Source organism: Mirounga angustirostris, unplaced genomic scaffold, assembly GCF_029215605.1.
Source record: "Mirounga angustirostris isolate CCGP_5_RB_7025 unplaced genomic scaffold, mMirAng1.0.hap1 SCAF_11, whole genome shotgun sequence".
Taxonomy (NCBI): domain Eukaryota; kingdom Metazoa; phylum Chordata; class Mammalia; order Carnivora; family Phocidae; genus Mirounga; species Mirounga angustirostris.
In genome coordinates, this window is record NW_026991719.1 from 58,440,649 (window position 1) to 58,453,827 (window position 13,179).

The window sequence follows — 13,179 nt, forward strand, 5'->3', positions numbered from 1 at the left end:
TGCTACTTTTGCAATTTTCCAGAGAAATCTGAGCTCCCAAGTCATAGGATGCTTCTTAGGTCCCATCTCTTGCCCATGGGCAACAGGGCAAAGGAGTGGCCTTAATGGGTCGATTAGACTGGGGCCTAGAGAGTGGGTAGGGTGGCTTTTAGAGTTGTAGAGCGGGTACCACGTGGCCAGGGCAACGCTTTAGGCTTGGATGTGCCCGGGGCAAGGAGGCTGCTCCTCCGACCAGCCCCTCTATTCAGCCTTGATTAGGACAGCATTCCTGGGGTCTCAGGGCAGTGAGGCCAGGTACTTGGGCCCCTGGAGAGATTAAAGGCAGTGGCAGGCGGCATTTGGTGAGCAGCCCCCTTTGTGCCCCACCCCCACCTCACCCAGCTTCCTCCAGGCTAACCACCCACCACCCCACCGTGGGCCTCAGAATTGCTAGAAGGAACGTCAGACTGTGCCGCACCCCTTTAGACCTCAATGAAGAACACCTCCAGCTGGCCCATCTCTTTGTAAGTAACTTTTATTTTTTATTTACAACAGAGTCGGTGGCTTTGTTCCTCCATCTTTAGGGACGGTGAGCATCAGCAGCCAGATGGAAAGTCCGCAGTGAAGTCAAACTCATTCTGCCCCAGCCACAGCTCCGGAAGCTCATTGGCTCGGTCCAGTCCCAGTTCCACCACCAGCGACATCAGCACCTCCTCATCCACTGGGTCTGAGTCGATGAGAGCAGGGCTCTGGGCACCGGTAGAAGGAGAGAGTGACCCCGCCCCTCCCGCCTGAGCCCCAAGGCCCCAGTTTTGTAGGGGCCCTGCCTCCCCAGGCTGGCCTGGAGTGGCGGCGGCGGCGGCGGCGGCGGCAGCCATCCCATGATACTGGCTATTAAGTTTCTGCAGCTGCATACTGGCCAGCAGATGAGGGGCGGGGTGCAGGTTGAAGGGTGGGGGTTTAGTGGGAGGGGTGGCGATAGGAGAGCCTATTGGAGACGGAGATCCCGAGGAACTAGTGGGAGCCCCACTGGCCTTGGTTCCGTTCGAGGCCACCCCGGGGTAGTGCAGAATGGCCACTGCTTTGCGATCCTTCACGCCCAGGTTAGAGTAGGCCAGCGAGCTCATCTCTGGGTTGGCATCCTACAAGACAGAGAAAGGCACAGCTTGGTACCCCAATTCCTGGTTTGTCCGTCACCGTTCATCGGGCTCAGGAAGCCCCTACGTGCCCTTCCTCTGGGGCTGGTGGTGGGGAGAGAGCAAGAAGGCCCCCTGGCAAGTTAGGCTCCCAGCTCAAGTGTCCTTTTGCTACCACGGTCCCGAGCACTGAGCTCAGACCCAAGTCCTCGGTGCTGGGCGCCCGCCATCCTACGTGGGTCAGTGGCTTTCATCTCTCTCCCCCTGGCCCCTCCTTCACGTCACTATTCCGAAAAAGGCACCTCATTGGCTCTCTTCTCAGCCTCACAGCAATCTCTTCAAAGGAGCGGCCCTGTGCCGCTTCTGCTTCTCTGTTCCCCTTCTCTGCCATCTTTCAACACCTCGGTGGGCTCGAGTTGACCATACTTAGGCAGAAGCTATTCTCATTCTTCCCAGAGAAAGCCCTGCTGTCTCCTCTCTGCTAAAGGACACTAGCTACCGTGCATGGGAGGGCCTACCACAAGGCCCAGACCAGGTCGTCTTTCCATGCCTCTCGGTGTCTCCATCGGCAAGATGGCGGAAGTTACCTCCTTCACAGGTGAAGTGCCACCCCTGACATCAAGTGCAGGCCTTGACATAGTTGGCATTTCAGAGCCTTGGCAGAAGCTGGATAAATTGGTGGGAGATGATGCCGTCAGTTGGAGCTTTCGTGCTGTATGTGAGGGAAAAGAAGTAATAAGGACCAAGGCTTTACTGACCCAGAGAGCACTAGCAAAGCCCTAAGCAGGGCAGCTCCACATAGCTACGAGGCAAGGATGGTAACAGCGTTAGGCCCAAGACCAGAAACCACCTGAGCAGAGGTAGGAGATCAAGCTAGAACATTTGCCCAAGGCAGGAAAGGTGCTTGATTTAGCCAGGTGCTGCCCACATCCCCAAGAGGGGGCACATGTAACTGTTTCCTCATGTGAGTGACTTCAGAGCCTCAAGTGTGTGCGTGAGGTGCACTGTTTCTGATTCTGAGGGCAGGGATGTCCCTGAGCAAGGAGCACACTTTCTCAGTGGACCACTGGCACCTGGGCTGGGGACCTGGGGCCTCCACTGGGATTGGGAGAAAAGTGGGAAGGACTGAGGGCAAGGAAGACCTGGAAGGCTGGCTGCGTCAGCTGGGGGAAGGAATGAGTCCCCAAAGCTAAGGTCATGGGGCTGCAGAGCCCTGCCTCCGGCATGGGTGCGAGAGAAGCCCGGCCGATCAGGGTGGTCTCGGGGCACGAAGGCAGCCAGAGAGAGCAGCTGGGAATGTCTCAATCGCCTCCAAGCCTCCCAGACAACCTGGGCAGCACCGGACCTTCCCAGGATATCTGCTCGGAGGCCAACCACACCCATCTGTAATGACAGGTGGCAATGATTCTTCCTGGAGGGAAACTGAGGCACAGAGCCTCAGTGGCTGTCCTATCAGGTAGCTCTGGTTCTGGGAGCAGGGGCTAGCACTCCTTATATCCACATGCCTCACCTGACCACTGGCCAAGTCATCATACCGGGAATGATTCAGACGGCTCCTGGAGAAATGATTCCCCAGCTCAAGTGCCAAAGGATAAGGGGATGAGGGGAAAAAGAATACCCCCAAACCAGAAAACTAAACATCTCTGAAAAATCTCCAGTTATTTTCCTGGAAGCTTTTTTTTTTTTTTTTTGAGCCCCCGATATTCTGGCCTTCATGATGAGTTAGAGATGTAGAATTTCATATTTATAAATACCTCTTAGCCCAGAAATCCTTCAGGACCTTAAAAAAGGATCTCTAATCTGTCCGGCAAGGTTTGATTTCTCCACACCCCCCTCTTCCCAGTGGTCATTAGAAATCTGTTCAGACACTTCTAGAAAGTGACCGCTCACTACCTCTCTTTCTCATCGCCATTTAGACAGGAGGGAGGCAAGAAAAACAGAGCAAGGAAGAAGGGGGCGGGGAGAAAACACGAGAAAATCAGTTTCTGGGTTTGCCACGGCCGCTTGATTGGAAAGCCCTGCTTCTTCTCTGAGGCAACCGGAGAATATTTCAAGCCAGTGATCACAAGACAAGGAGTCTAATCCATGTCATCTTCAAAAGCTCGGCACCTTTGGTATCAAGCAATTCTGTATCCAAACAACAATGTCTGGGGGGTAGGGGGCTGACCATCTTTTCCCTTTCCTATTCAGCCTCCCTTGCTTCTGCCGCCAGGTACCCGAATGTACAAAAGAAAAAGAAACAAAACAGCGGAAACAACAATAACAAAAAGAAACAGAGGAGAGAGAGAGGAAAAAAAGTAGAAAAAAAAAAAAACGCGAAAAAAAGTCTCTGTGTTCTGATTATCAGTTCCTGGGGAAGACCATTTTACCATGTCTCCCCCTTCAGGCTGGGAGCTCCCCTAGGCGGGACCCTGTTTCCATTCGGATCTGTGGCCCTCCCATCACTGCCACCTCCCCATCCGCCCTGACCCCCGGCCTGGGTCTGGGCTCTGTGGGCGCTCAGTAAGTGTTTCTGGGTCCGTCTGAAGCGGCAATAGCATTTCGATCGGAATCCCTGCCCCTGCTTCGCCAAGTTTCGGTCCCCACTCTGGCCCCCCACCCCCAGCCCATTCGAAGGCAAAACTTGGCCGCGCGGAAACGTCTCAGCCCGCTATCCGAGCTGCGAGCTGACCACTGCTCAACCGCCGCGAGAGGCGGCTGGACAACCCGGAGCAACAAGTGCCTCCGCGCCCGATGGTGCCTCGCGGGCCCCGGCCACCAGTCCCCGGTCCCGCCGCCCTCCCTTCTCTACAGATCTTCCCCAGGGCCGGCAGCCCCCTCCCGCCCAGATGGGGGTGGGGAGGGGAGAGGAAGAAGAGAGAAGGGAGAGGCAGGTAGGGGGCCGCGCCTTTGACCTGTTGGGGGACCCAAAGTTAAAATGGCACCAACCGGATGGCTCCATCTCGATTGCTATTTTCTCACTCAGAAGGAGAAATTTAAAAATCCAAACAGTACTGCGGCTTGGCTTGGACGCGCTCTAACCAGACCGGTCAGTTTCGCCACCTGAAAACTAAAGGCCCGTTGTTTGCGGACAGCTCGGCCGCCCTCCTCGCCGCATCCCAGGTGGATCTGCGGGAGTTGGGGGCGGCTGGGAGCATCCCTGCACGGTGGGCGCGAGCACCCAGGCCACCGGGGCCCCGAGCGTCCGCTCCCGCAAGTGCCGTGATCAGGAACCGATCGTAGAGCCCGGATGGGCGGGCAGACGGGGAGGGGCGCGGGGTCTCCGCCTCGGCCGCGAGTTTGGGGCCCCGTGGTCGCCCCGCGCGCGGCGGCGCACTCAGCGCCGGCACTCCCGCGCCTCACCAACACTTACTGAGCGCCCGCTGAGCTATCCGACGCGGCCGCAGGCTGAGCCTACCCCCTAAGCCAAGCCGCCCGTAGTCAGTGCTATTAAGCCCGGGTAGGAGAAGAGTGAGACAGGCTCGGAGAGGTTCGGTAACTTGCCCAAGGTCACAGTGCTAGAAAGTGGCGGAGCCGGGATTCGCAGCCAGGTCGCTCTGACTCCAAGTCCGGCGCTCGGCGAGGCAGGGACTCAGTGCGCGGCCCGGCCCCGCGGCCCTCGTTTATAGGGAGAGGGGTGTGTGCGTGGGTGTGCGTGGGTGTGTGGGCGTGCGTGTGGGGGAGAGGAAAGGTCGGCTGGGTGAAAGAGGCAAGTTGCCCAAATTCGCTAACTTCCATCCCGCAATCCCGCTGAACTCGGCCCCCAAAGCCCCTCTCGTCTCCAGTCCCCGAAGGAAACCTGAGCTGTGTGCAGCCCCGGAGCCGGAGCGTCCAGATGCGGTCCGGGCGGTTAGCAAAGTCGGTGGAAGCCAAGCTGGAGAAAGCGCGGGCGCGGGGAGAAAAGGTGCTGCGGTCTCCCCGGGAGAAGCGGGCGCCTGGCCCGGCTGGCCGGCAGGCGGGCGCGCTGGCGAGCGAACCGGCTCGCTGGCGGGCGGGCGGCGGCCCCTCCGCCCCCAGCAGAACAGCTTTCAAACAGAAAACAAGTCCCCCAGAGTCCCCCAGAGCCCCCCGGCCCGCGCGGCCGCCGCCCGCTCCCCACACCCGCTCGGCTGGAGTCCCTGGCCCCGCCGACCAGCCCAGCGCCCTGCCCGGCGGCCCGGCTTACCTCTGCGAAGCCGCCTGCCCTGGAGAGAGGGAAGCGCGGAGCCCGGTGAGCCGCGGGCGAAGCGGCCGAGCCCCCAGCCCCTGGCACGCACGCCGCCGCCGCCGCGAGCCGGTCGCGCTCGGTGCCACCCGACCCCGGGGCGCCTGGGTAAAGCCCGCCGCGCCGCGCCGCCGCCGCACCGCACCGCACCGTGCCGCGCCAAGCAGCCCCGGCCCGCGCCCGTGCCCGCCCTCAGCTTCGGCGCCTGACTCCGGGGCGGTGGCGGTGGCGGCCGCCGCGCTCCCTTCCCGGCGCCGGGGACCCGGTTCTCAAGCCCCCATTGCCGCCCGGAGAGCCCTGACGCACACGCATACGGCAGCAGGCTGGACTCGGCTAGGAATCCCAGGAAGGACAGACCCTTTCCCCCCTTTTTTCCCCTCTCCCCCCAATTTCCACGTCTTTATAACCGGCTTAGGGCATTATTAGCACATGTCCTGGCTCGTGGGCGAGTTGATGGCAAAATCTGAACTGGATACTCACCGAGGGCCAGAGCGGGTGCTGCGCCTTCCTCAGCCCTCTTCCTCCTCGCCGGGAACGACCCCCCGCAGGCGGGCTGCGGGCGGGCAGCCGGGCGGAGCGAGCCTCCTCTCGGCGGCTCAGCGGTGCCCCTTCTGCAGCTGTGCCGCTGGGAACATTTTATAGCGGCGGCTGGCGTGTGTGGCCCTTTAAAGGCGCTCAAGCTGGTGCAGTCACCGCGGATCGTGTGAAAGCGAAGGGCCGGCTGGGGAACGGAGTCCGAGCGGCCCCGCGGGTCCGGCAGCGCCGGGGACCATCCGCGGTTCCCGGGGTGGGGGTGGGGGGGAGAGCTGGCGGGCCCAGGCCGTGGGCACTCGGAGCCTTGGGCCTCAGGCCGACGCCTGCGCTTCTAAAGCTGCGGGGGGCCCGTGCCCGGGACCTGGTCTCTCCCCACCGCCCTGCATGGACTTGCCCAATAAATTCCACTTAGCAATTTCGCTGAGGCGAGGGAGAGCTGTTAGTGTCTATTTTCTGACCTAAATCTTGCGGGGTGGCCAGAGCGGGCTTCAGGGGGCTGGGGACGGGGGACGGGGGCGGGGGGGGCGCGGAGAGAGCCAGAGGGGCTCAGGGAATGGCCTGGGGGAGAGGGACGCACTCGGGACGGGGCTGGTGCCGGCGGGGCATGATTGGAGTTTTCTGCAGGGCTTTCTCGGAGCCTGTTTGGCCCCTTTGGGCCGCACCATCTTGTTGAAGGGCTGAGGCTGGGAGTCCCTTTCCCCATTGAAGTCCCCGGATTCCGGGCAGAGCCTCATGGAGGGCCTCTCTGGCAGCGGCGGCTTCCCTCGAAGGCCCGAGCGGGGGTTGGGTTGGAGGGATTCACTCTTGTGGTCACCCCAGGCAGGAGGAGGCTGGCGGGATGCGACGCGGTGATATGCTGCCCACCGGGACCGTGGGGCCAGGTGCAGCTCAGGAGGCACGCCGAAAAGCCAAGAACCGGCAGCCGGGTCCGAAGAGCTTGCCCCGGAGCCCGAGGGGGATTCCTTCTGCCTTCCCATGATGCCAGGTTATGTTATTACGATTATATAATCATTCCCATCTAGCAGGAATAACATTTTGCTTTTGGAGCATATTTCTCAGGTTGGGATACTGTCTTACAGATGTTTCAGGGAAAGAGGTCCACGTCCTGTCCACCTTAGTTCACGTTCCTTGTGGCCAACAAGCTCCCGTCTCACCTCTTCTTACAGGAAGGCCACCAGGATTATCCCTCTACCAAACTCCCTTTTTTGGCCCCTTTCAGCAACGACTCATTTTACACTGTTTATAGAACAAGCTCTCTCTCTCTCTCTCTCTCTTTTTTAAAGTCCTGACGATAAGAAAAAAGAGGTGAGGGAATGTCATGAAGTCATTTTCACTATGTATGTGTTCTGTCTTCTTAATTGGATTTGAAGACCTAAAGGTCTTTTCTTTTTTTTCTTCCTTCATTTTTTTTTCTTCCTTCCTTCCTTCCTCTCCTCCCCCACCCCCTTTTCCCTGAGCGCCCTGCATTTGCTCTTTGAACAAAGTTCTGTTTGTTGACGGACTAACCGGCTTACTGACATAAAGATGGGGAGCAAACGGAGCGACGGATCAAGGCTCTTCCTTAACACCTGGAGGAAGCTCAGGGCGTGCTCTGGTCGCCAGCTAAGCCCCTTCCCCGGCCCCAAAAGCTGCCTTGCGCGGCTCCATTCCTTCCCCTCACCTTGCCTCAACACAAACCCCAGTAACAACCACATACACCCCCCCCCCAAACCATTTCTCACTTTGCCCAGAGATCGTGGATCGTGCCCAGTTTGCCTCCGATAAAAGGCGGGATCCGTCGGAACCCTAAAACCCTACAGAGTTTGCCTGTGAAATACACCCTCAAGCCGTCTTGGTGTTGGCCTGAGGTGAGCGACCCCTTAAGCTTTCGAATTGTGTGTTGCCGATTTGGACCTCCGACCTACCCTCCCCCTCCGCCCCCTCTCGGCAGCGGGTCTGGAAACAGCGGCGGCAGCCCCGCTGCAGGCTCCGGATCCGGGAGGTGTCGGATCCGCCCTCCATCTATTGGATGGCTCCCAGGCCAATTGTTAGAAAGAGGCATATGTTCATCTCGGCTTCTGGAGTGTCTCCGGAGCAGTTGCTCAACAGCCAGCCCCCTCCCCCATCCGGACCCTTGAAGGGCAGAAAAAGGAGCGCCCTCCGCCACAATTCTCTGTGGCCACATGCCGGAGAGGGTCTCCTCACCGGTGACTTCCTGTCATCTCCGCTGTCCACCTCCTGGGGAGCGGGGAAGAGAGGGGCTTCAAGCACTCGGTTGTGGCGCACAAAAGCCACCCCTTTCCTTTTGGGGGAGATGGGAGAGGAGGTTAGTTGCAGAGGCAGGGAGAGAGCAAAGGAGACATTTGCATCTATCTGCAAATTTGCCCCGGATCACAGACTTCCCAGTCGGCTCCAGCCCAGCTCAGAGCTCTCCGCTGAACTCTCTATCCCCAACTTGGGAACTAGATCCGCGAGCTCGGGAGGCAAGGAGAGGACAAGGATGGTTACCCAGCAAGAACCTTCCGTGTGCCCGCGTTGGGCCTAGCATGTTCTCATCCATCATCTCACTTAATTCCCACGACAGCCCTGCGAGGTAGGGTTTACCAAAGGTGAAACGGGAGCCCCAGAGATTGGCCCAAGTTCACAGAACCGGGAGGCCGGGTGTTCGAATCTGGGTCAGGCTGACTGCAGAGTCCTTACTCCCACCCTTACGCCTCCCCGCCTGGGAGGATAAGGTTGCCCGCTAGATTGGCTGTCACGAATACACGTTCAGGGGTCAGTCCACTTGGGTTTAAATTCCTCCACTGCCATTTACTAGCTGTATGATCTCGGGCCAAGTGGCTTCACTCTTTGGGCCTCGGTTTTCCGGTCTGTTAAATGGGGATAATAATGGGAGCGACTCTGCGGGTTTGTTGCAAGGATCCAGGGAAAAGCTTAGCCTGGTTGGTGCCTGCTGGGTAGTTAGCGGTTAACAAAGGCTGTTGTTGTGCCTTCTCAGTCTTTTCCTGTTGCCTCTTAGCCCATACACTGTCTCAGCTCATACACTTCAGGTTCAGTATTACTGACTGATTAACTGAAAAGCCAGGCTGAGGGGATGAAGGAGGTCTATAAACTCAGGAAGGGTTGGGAGAGGAAAATACAGATTTGTTCCAAAAATCCCATCCTCCAGAACCAAAGGGCTGTCTGAGCTATATGACAGGAGTAAATTAGGGACCAATAGAAGATGACCACTTTTTACAGGACAGCCGGTAAAAACACACACAGTGGTCCCCAGAAACACATACTCAATATGCGTGTAGAAAATTTAAAAAGCACGTCTTTGTTCAAGAATGTTTGGAGCAGAATTATTTATAATAGTGAAAAATAAAAAGCAATCTAAACGTCCACGGTAAGGACGTACCTCGGTATCTTCACACCTGTGCACGCGGGCGCGCACGCACGCACACACACACACACACACACACTCCTGATTTCTAAAACTCTTTTATTCCTGGGAAAATGTTCCTAACAAAAAAATGAAAAAAATACTGGGTACAAAGTTGCATAAATATGATGCCCAGTTGCAACCAGCACAAAGAATAGAAAATTAAATACTATGTTTCTAACCATGTATGAATATGGGTAATGATGCAATGGTCAGGAAAACACCAAACCAACAACAGGGTCAGTAGGGTGGTAGGATTATGAGTGATTTTTTTTTTCTCTTTTTTCCACGTTATGCAACATGGTGATATTTTCCTTATAATTAAATATAAATTTATAGTTAATGAACTGCACACATTGTATGCCCGCACTTTTGTTAAAATTATATGTGCATAAAAAAATTGGGAGTAAATATACCAAAATGTTAACTGTGATTATAATTGAGTAATGGAATTATGGGTGATATTTTTCTTTTTCCTTTTTTTTTTTTTAAAGATTTTATTTATTTATTTGAGAGAGAGAATGAGAGAGAGAGAGCAGGAGAGGGGGGAGGGTCAGAGGGAGAAGCAGACTCCCTGCCGAGCAGGGAGCCCGATGCGGGACTTGATCCTGGGACTCGATCCTGGGACTCCAGGATCATGACCTGAGCCGAAGGCAGTCGCTTAACCAACTGAGCCACCCAGGCGCCCTTTTTTTTTCCTTTTTAAAAATTTTCTGCAATACGATGTTATTTTCTCGCAATTAAAAGATTCATAATTTGAAAAGTGCATAATCAGTGCGATCCCACTTGTGCTAAAAGTATGTATGTTAGTTGAAAAAAATGGAGAGGGAATATATTAAAGTATTAACAGGTTTTATATTGGTGGTAAAGGATTATGGGTAATTTCCATCTTTTCTTGACTTTTCTGTAATAATGATTTTATTACATTTATAGTTTAAATCAAGTGACACCTACAAATGATATCTACAGTAGGGTCCCACATTTGTTTAAAATGTATACATATAATGTGTATATATATATACATATATATGTGCATAGAATAAATTAATGGACTACTCGAAAATGTTACCTCTGGGTGGCGCAGTTATGGGTGATTTTTGTTTTCTCCTTTGTATGTTATTTCTTCATTTTCCAAGTTTTCTACAGTCATCATGTATTATTTTGTAATTGAGAAAAATGTAAAAAGCAGTTTAATACTGAATTCTTTATGGAAACAAAGGGCATGTCTGCGATTTATTTTGGAATATTCCAGCGGGGATGGGGGTGAGGTGGGTGGGGATACAAATAAAACAAGATGATAATGTTGAAGATGGTACATGGGCCTTCATTGCAATGCTTTCTTTCTTTCTTTTTTTTTTTTTAAAGATTTTATTTATTTATTTGAGAGAAAGAGAGAGAGACAGAGAAACAGCATGAGAGGGAGAGGGTCAGAGGGAGAAGCGGGCTCCCCGATGGGGGACTCGATCCCAGGACTCCAGGATCATGACCTGAGCTGAAGGCAGTTGCTTAACCAACTGAGCCACCCAGGCGCCCTGCAATGCTTTCTTGTATATGTTTGAAAATGTTTCCTTGTCGATGTTTCCATTTTATAGAAAAGCTGAGATTCCAAGAGATGAAATCACTTGCCCTAGCCCACATAACTGGGAAGTGAGAGTGGGCTTGACCTGGGGCCCCTTATTCCAAGCCCAGGGCTCGTCACCACATCCCCAGTTGTTTCTTCTTTTTAATAATTAAAAATAATTTAAAAAAATAAATAATTAAAAATAGAGCCAGGTCCCCCTGCACAGAATTGCTCCCTGCACAGAATTTGGAAATAACAGAAAAGCACCAGGAGGAAAACATAATAACCTAACCACATCATAGTTAACCCTTTGGTGCCTGGCCATGCAGACTTTATCTGTGTGGCCTCTTATTCCAGAGGTGACGAGTGGGGCAAACACGTTCTCTGTAAGAGTGGTAAATCACTCCTAATGGGCTAGTGAGTGAAGCTGGGGCCCTTCCAGTGGGGGGGGGCTCAGGAGATGGCGGGTCCTGGCCACTCCCCTCCCATTCTTCTCTCATGCCCCCTTCAGATACTGCAGTCTGGTCCCTAGTTCCTGTATCCTTCCTCCCCCCACCCCCCCATCCGATCTCAAGGAGTTAGAAGTCCATCTAGGGAAGTCTGGGCGGCCCTTCTCCCCTTATTCCATCTGGAGACCCTGTCCAGGAGCTCCCATGGGACCCCGAGAGTCTGCAACCACACCTCGCACAGTTGTGCCTCCATTTCCCCATCTGGAAGATGCTAGTGAGAATAGCAGACTGGTCGGCCTCTGCCAGGGAGTGATGAGCTAACGTCTGTAGCGCTTTCCAGCCCCTCAGAGCAAGGTGCCGGGAGCCTCCCCAGCTCTGCGCTGCGCGCCGCCGGCCTCTGCCAGCCCGAGTGAGTGCCTGGGCCTGGCCGCCCCTGGGAAGGAGTGGCCACATTCCTCTGCCCGGAGGCCGGCGGGCTTGGACAGGCACTAGCTTCGGCTCCTGTGGAAAAAAAAAAAAAAAAAAAAGGACTGAAAAGAAGAAGAGATGAAGTAGAAGAGGGGGGACAAGATTAGTAATGGGGTAAGGGCCTTGGGAAATGAAAACTGAGAAGAACAGAGATAACATGGCATCCTTGGGCACTCCAATCAGCTTCGGAGACTGTAGCCTTGGTTTCCTGGGCACACAAGGGGGTGGGGGAAGTTTTGGAGAGGGCCAAGAATTGGGTCCAGTTGAATTGATTCCCTACTTGATTTCCTGTTATTCATACATAATGGGAAAACGGCAGATATACAAACAAGTCTGGCCACCCGGCCGCTCACCCTGGGGACTTGTCTTCACAGCTCTGTGCCCACTCCAGCCTCTGGGGGATGTCATTCTGGGACGTAGCCCTTGGAGGATTCGACTTCACAAGAACCCTAAGGAGATCGATGCTATCATCCCCACTTCATAGAGAACAGCGTTGAGGCACAGAGAGGTGAAATGGCAAGGCCGAGATCAGCGAGCTGGGGTTCACAGACAGCTCTGACTCACTCCGAAGGCCAAACTCTCCCGTTAGGCTACCGGCTCCGCTGTCACTCTGTGTCTCTGCTTTCCTGTCTTCCAGAATGGCTCTTCTCCCGCTCCCATTGCAGTACATGATCACTGTGTGCAGCCAGGAGGCATGCATGGCTCAGACCGAGGGAGAGACCCAGAGCGGGGAGCCCAGATAGGCACTGTGGCGAGACTCTCCAGGGCCGAGGGGCAGGGCGGTAGAGGGCTGAGGCCTGGAAATGGCCAAGACAACTCTGAGAAGTATTACCCAGGGAAGGGCACCGGGCTCAAAGGCAGGGAGGGAGAGAGGCGCTGGTGCAAGGGAGGAGGGGAAGCAGCCAGGCCGGCCAGGCCCGGGGCTATTCGGGTGTCAGCAGTGAAGCTAGAGGCCTTGGGAAGGTGGGAGGCTTTGTGGGGGGAAAGAAACTCCTCTTTAAGCATGTTTAGTTTAAGCTTGTTGGCAGAACATCCAAGTGGAAATAGTTCGCGCACAGCCAGGAATATAGGCCTGGAAAGAAAGTGTGAGGTTGCGTCAAAAAGAGCAATCGGCCGAATGACTTCCAGCCAAGCCGTGCGGAACTTGCCCCTGCCTCCCTCCACTGGCACAGAGAGGGCCTTTCTCTCCTCGAGGGCCCGGGGCTCTGGTTTTTCACCGCAGCTCTCCCTTCCTCTCCCCTCCTCGGCCCCTCCGGCCCAAGCAGCATCGTGGACACATGCTTTAAATCCCTAAAGGGCAGCGTGAGGGGACCTCAGTCCATAAATTCCCCCACACCAGGGAGTGACAGGGGCCTCATCTCACTTAGCTAAATACATTTTGGCCAGGCCTGAAGCATGCCAGGCCCTCCCTAGTTTCACTTCAGCTTCTAGAACACAAGCCTTTGGGGGCTTGTTGGCTCTCCCTT

General features: G+C 55.2%; 1 protein-coding gene across 3 annotated transcripts; it reads right to left on the reverse strand.

Moving 5' to 3' along the window:
- Positions 1-503: 503 nt before the first annotated feature.
- CITED1 (Cbp/p300 interacting transactivator with Glu/Asp rich carboxy-terminal domain 1) lies at positions 504-6,026 on the reverse strand. Of its 3 annotated transcripts, none has more exons than XM_045895799.3 (3): positions 5,779-6,026; positions 1,703-1,827; positions 504-1,121 (listed from the first exon to the last, which is right to left on the reverse strand). In XM_045895799.3, the coding sequence occupies exons 2-3, from the start codon at positions 1,760-1,762 to the stop codon at positions 576-578; spliced, it is 606 nt and encodes a 201-aa protein (XP_045751755.1). In that variant the 5' UTR covers positions 1,763-1,827; positions 5,779-6,026; the 3' UTR covers positions 504-575. The 3 variants fall into 3 exon arrangements, with proteins under 3 accessions (XP_045751755.1, XP_064430908.1, XP_054367645.1); XM_064574838.1 differs by lacking the exon at positions 5,779-6,026 and adding an exon at positions 5,260-5,643; XM_054511670.2 differs by lacking the exon at positions 5,779-6,026 and adding an exon at positions 4,044-4,672.
- Positions 6,027-13,179: the final 7,153 nt, after the last annotated feature.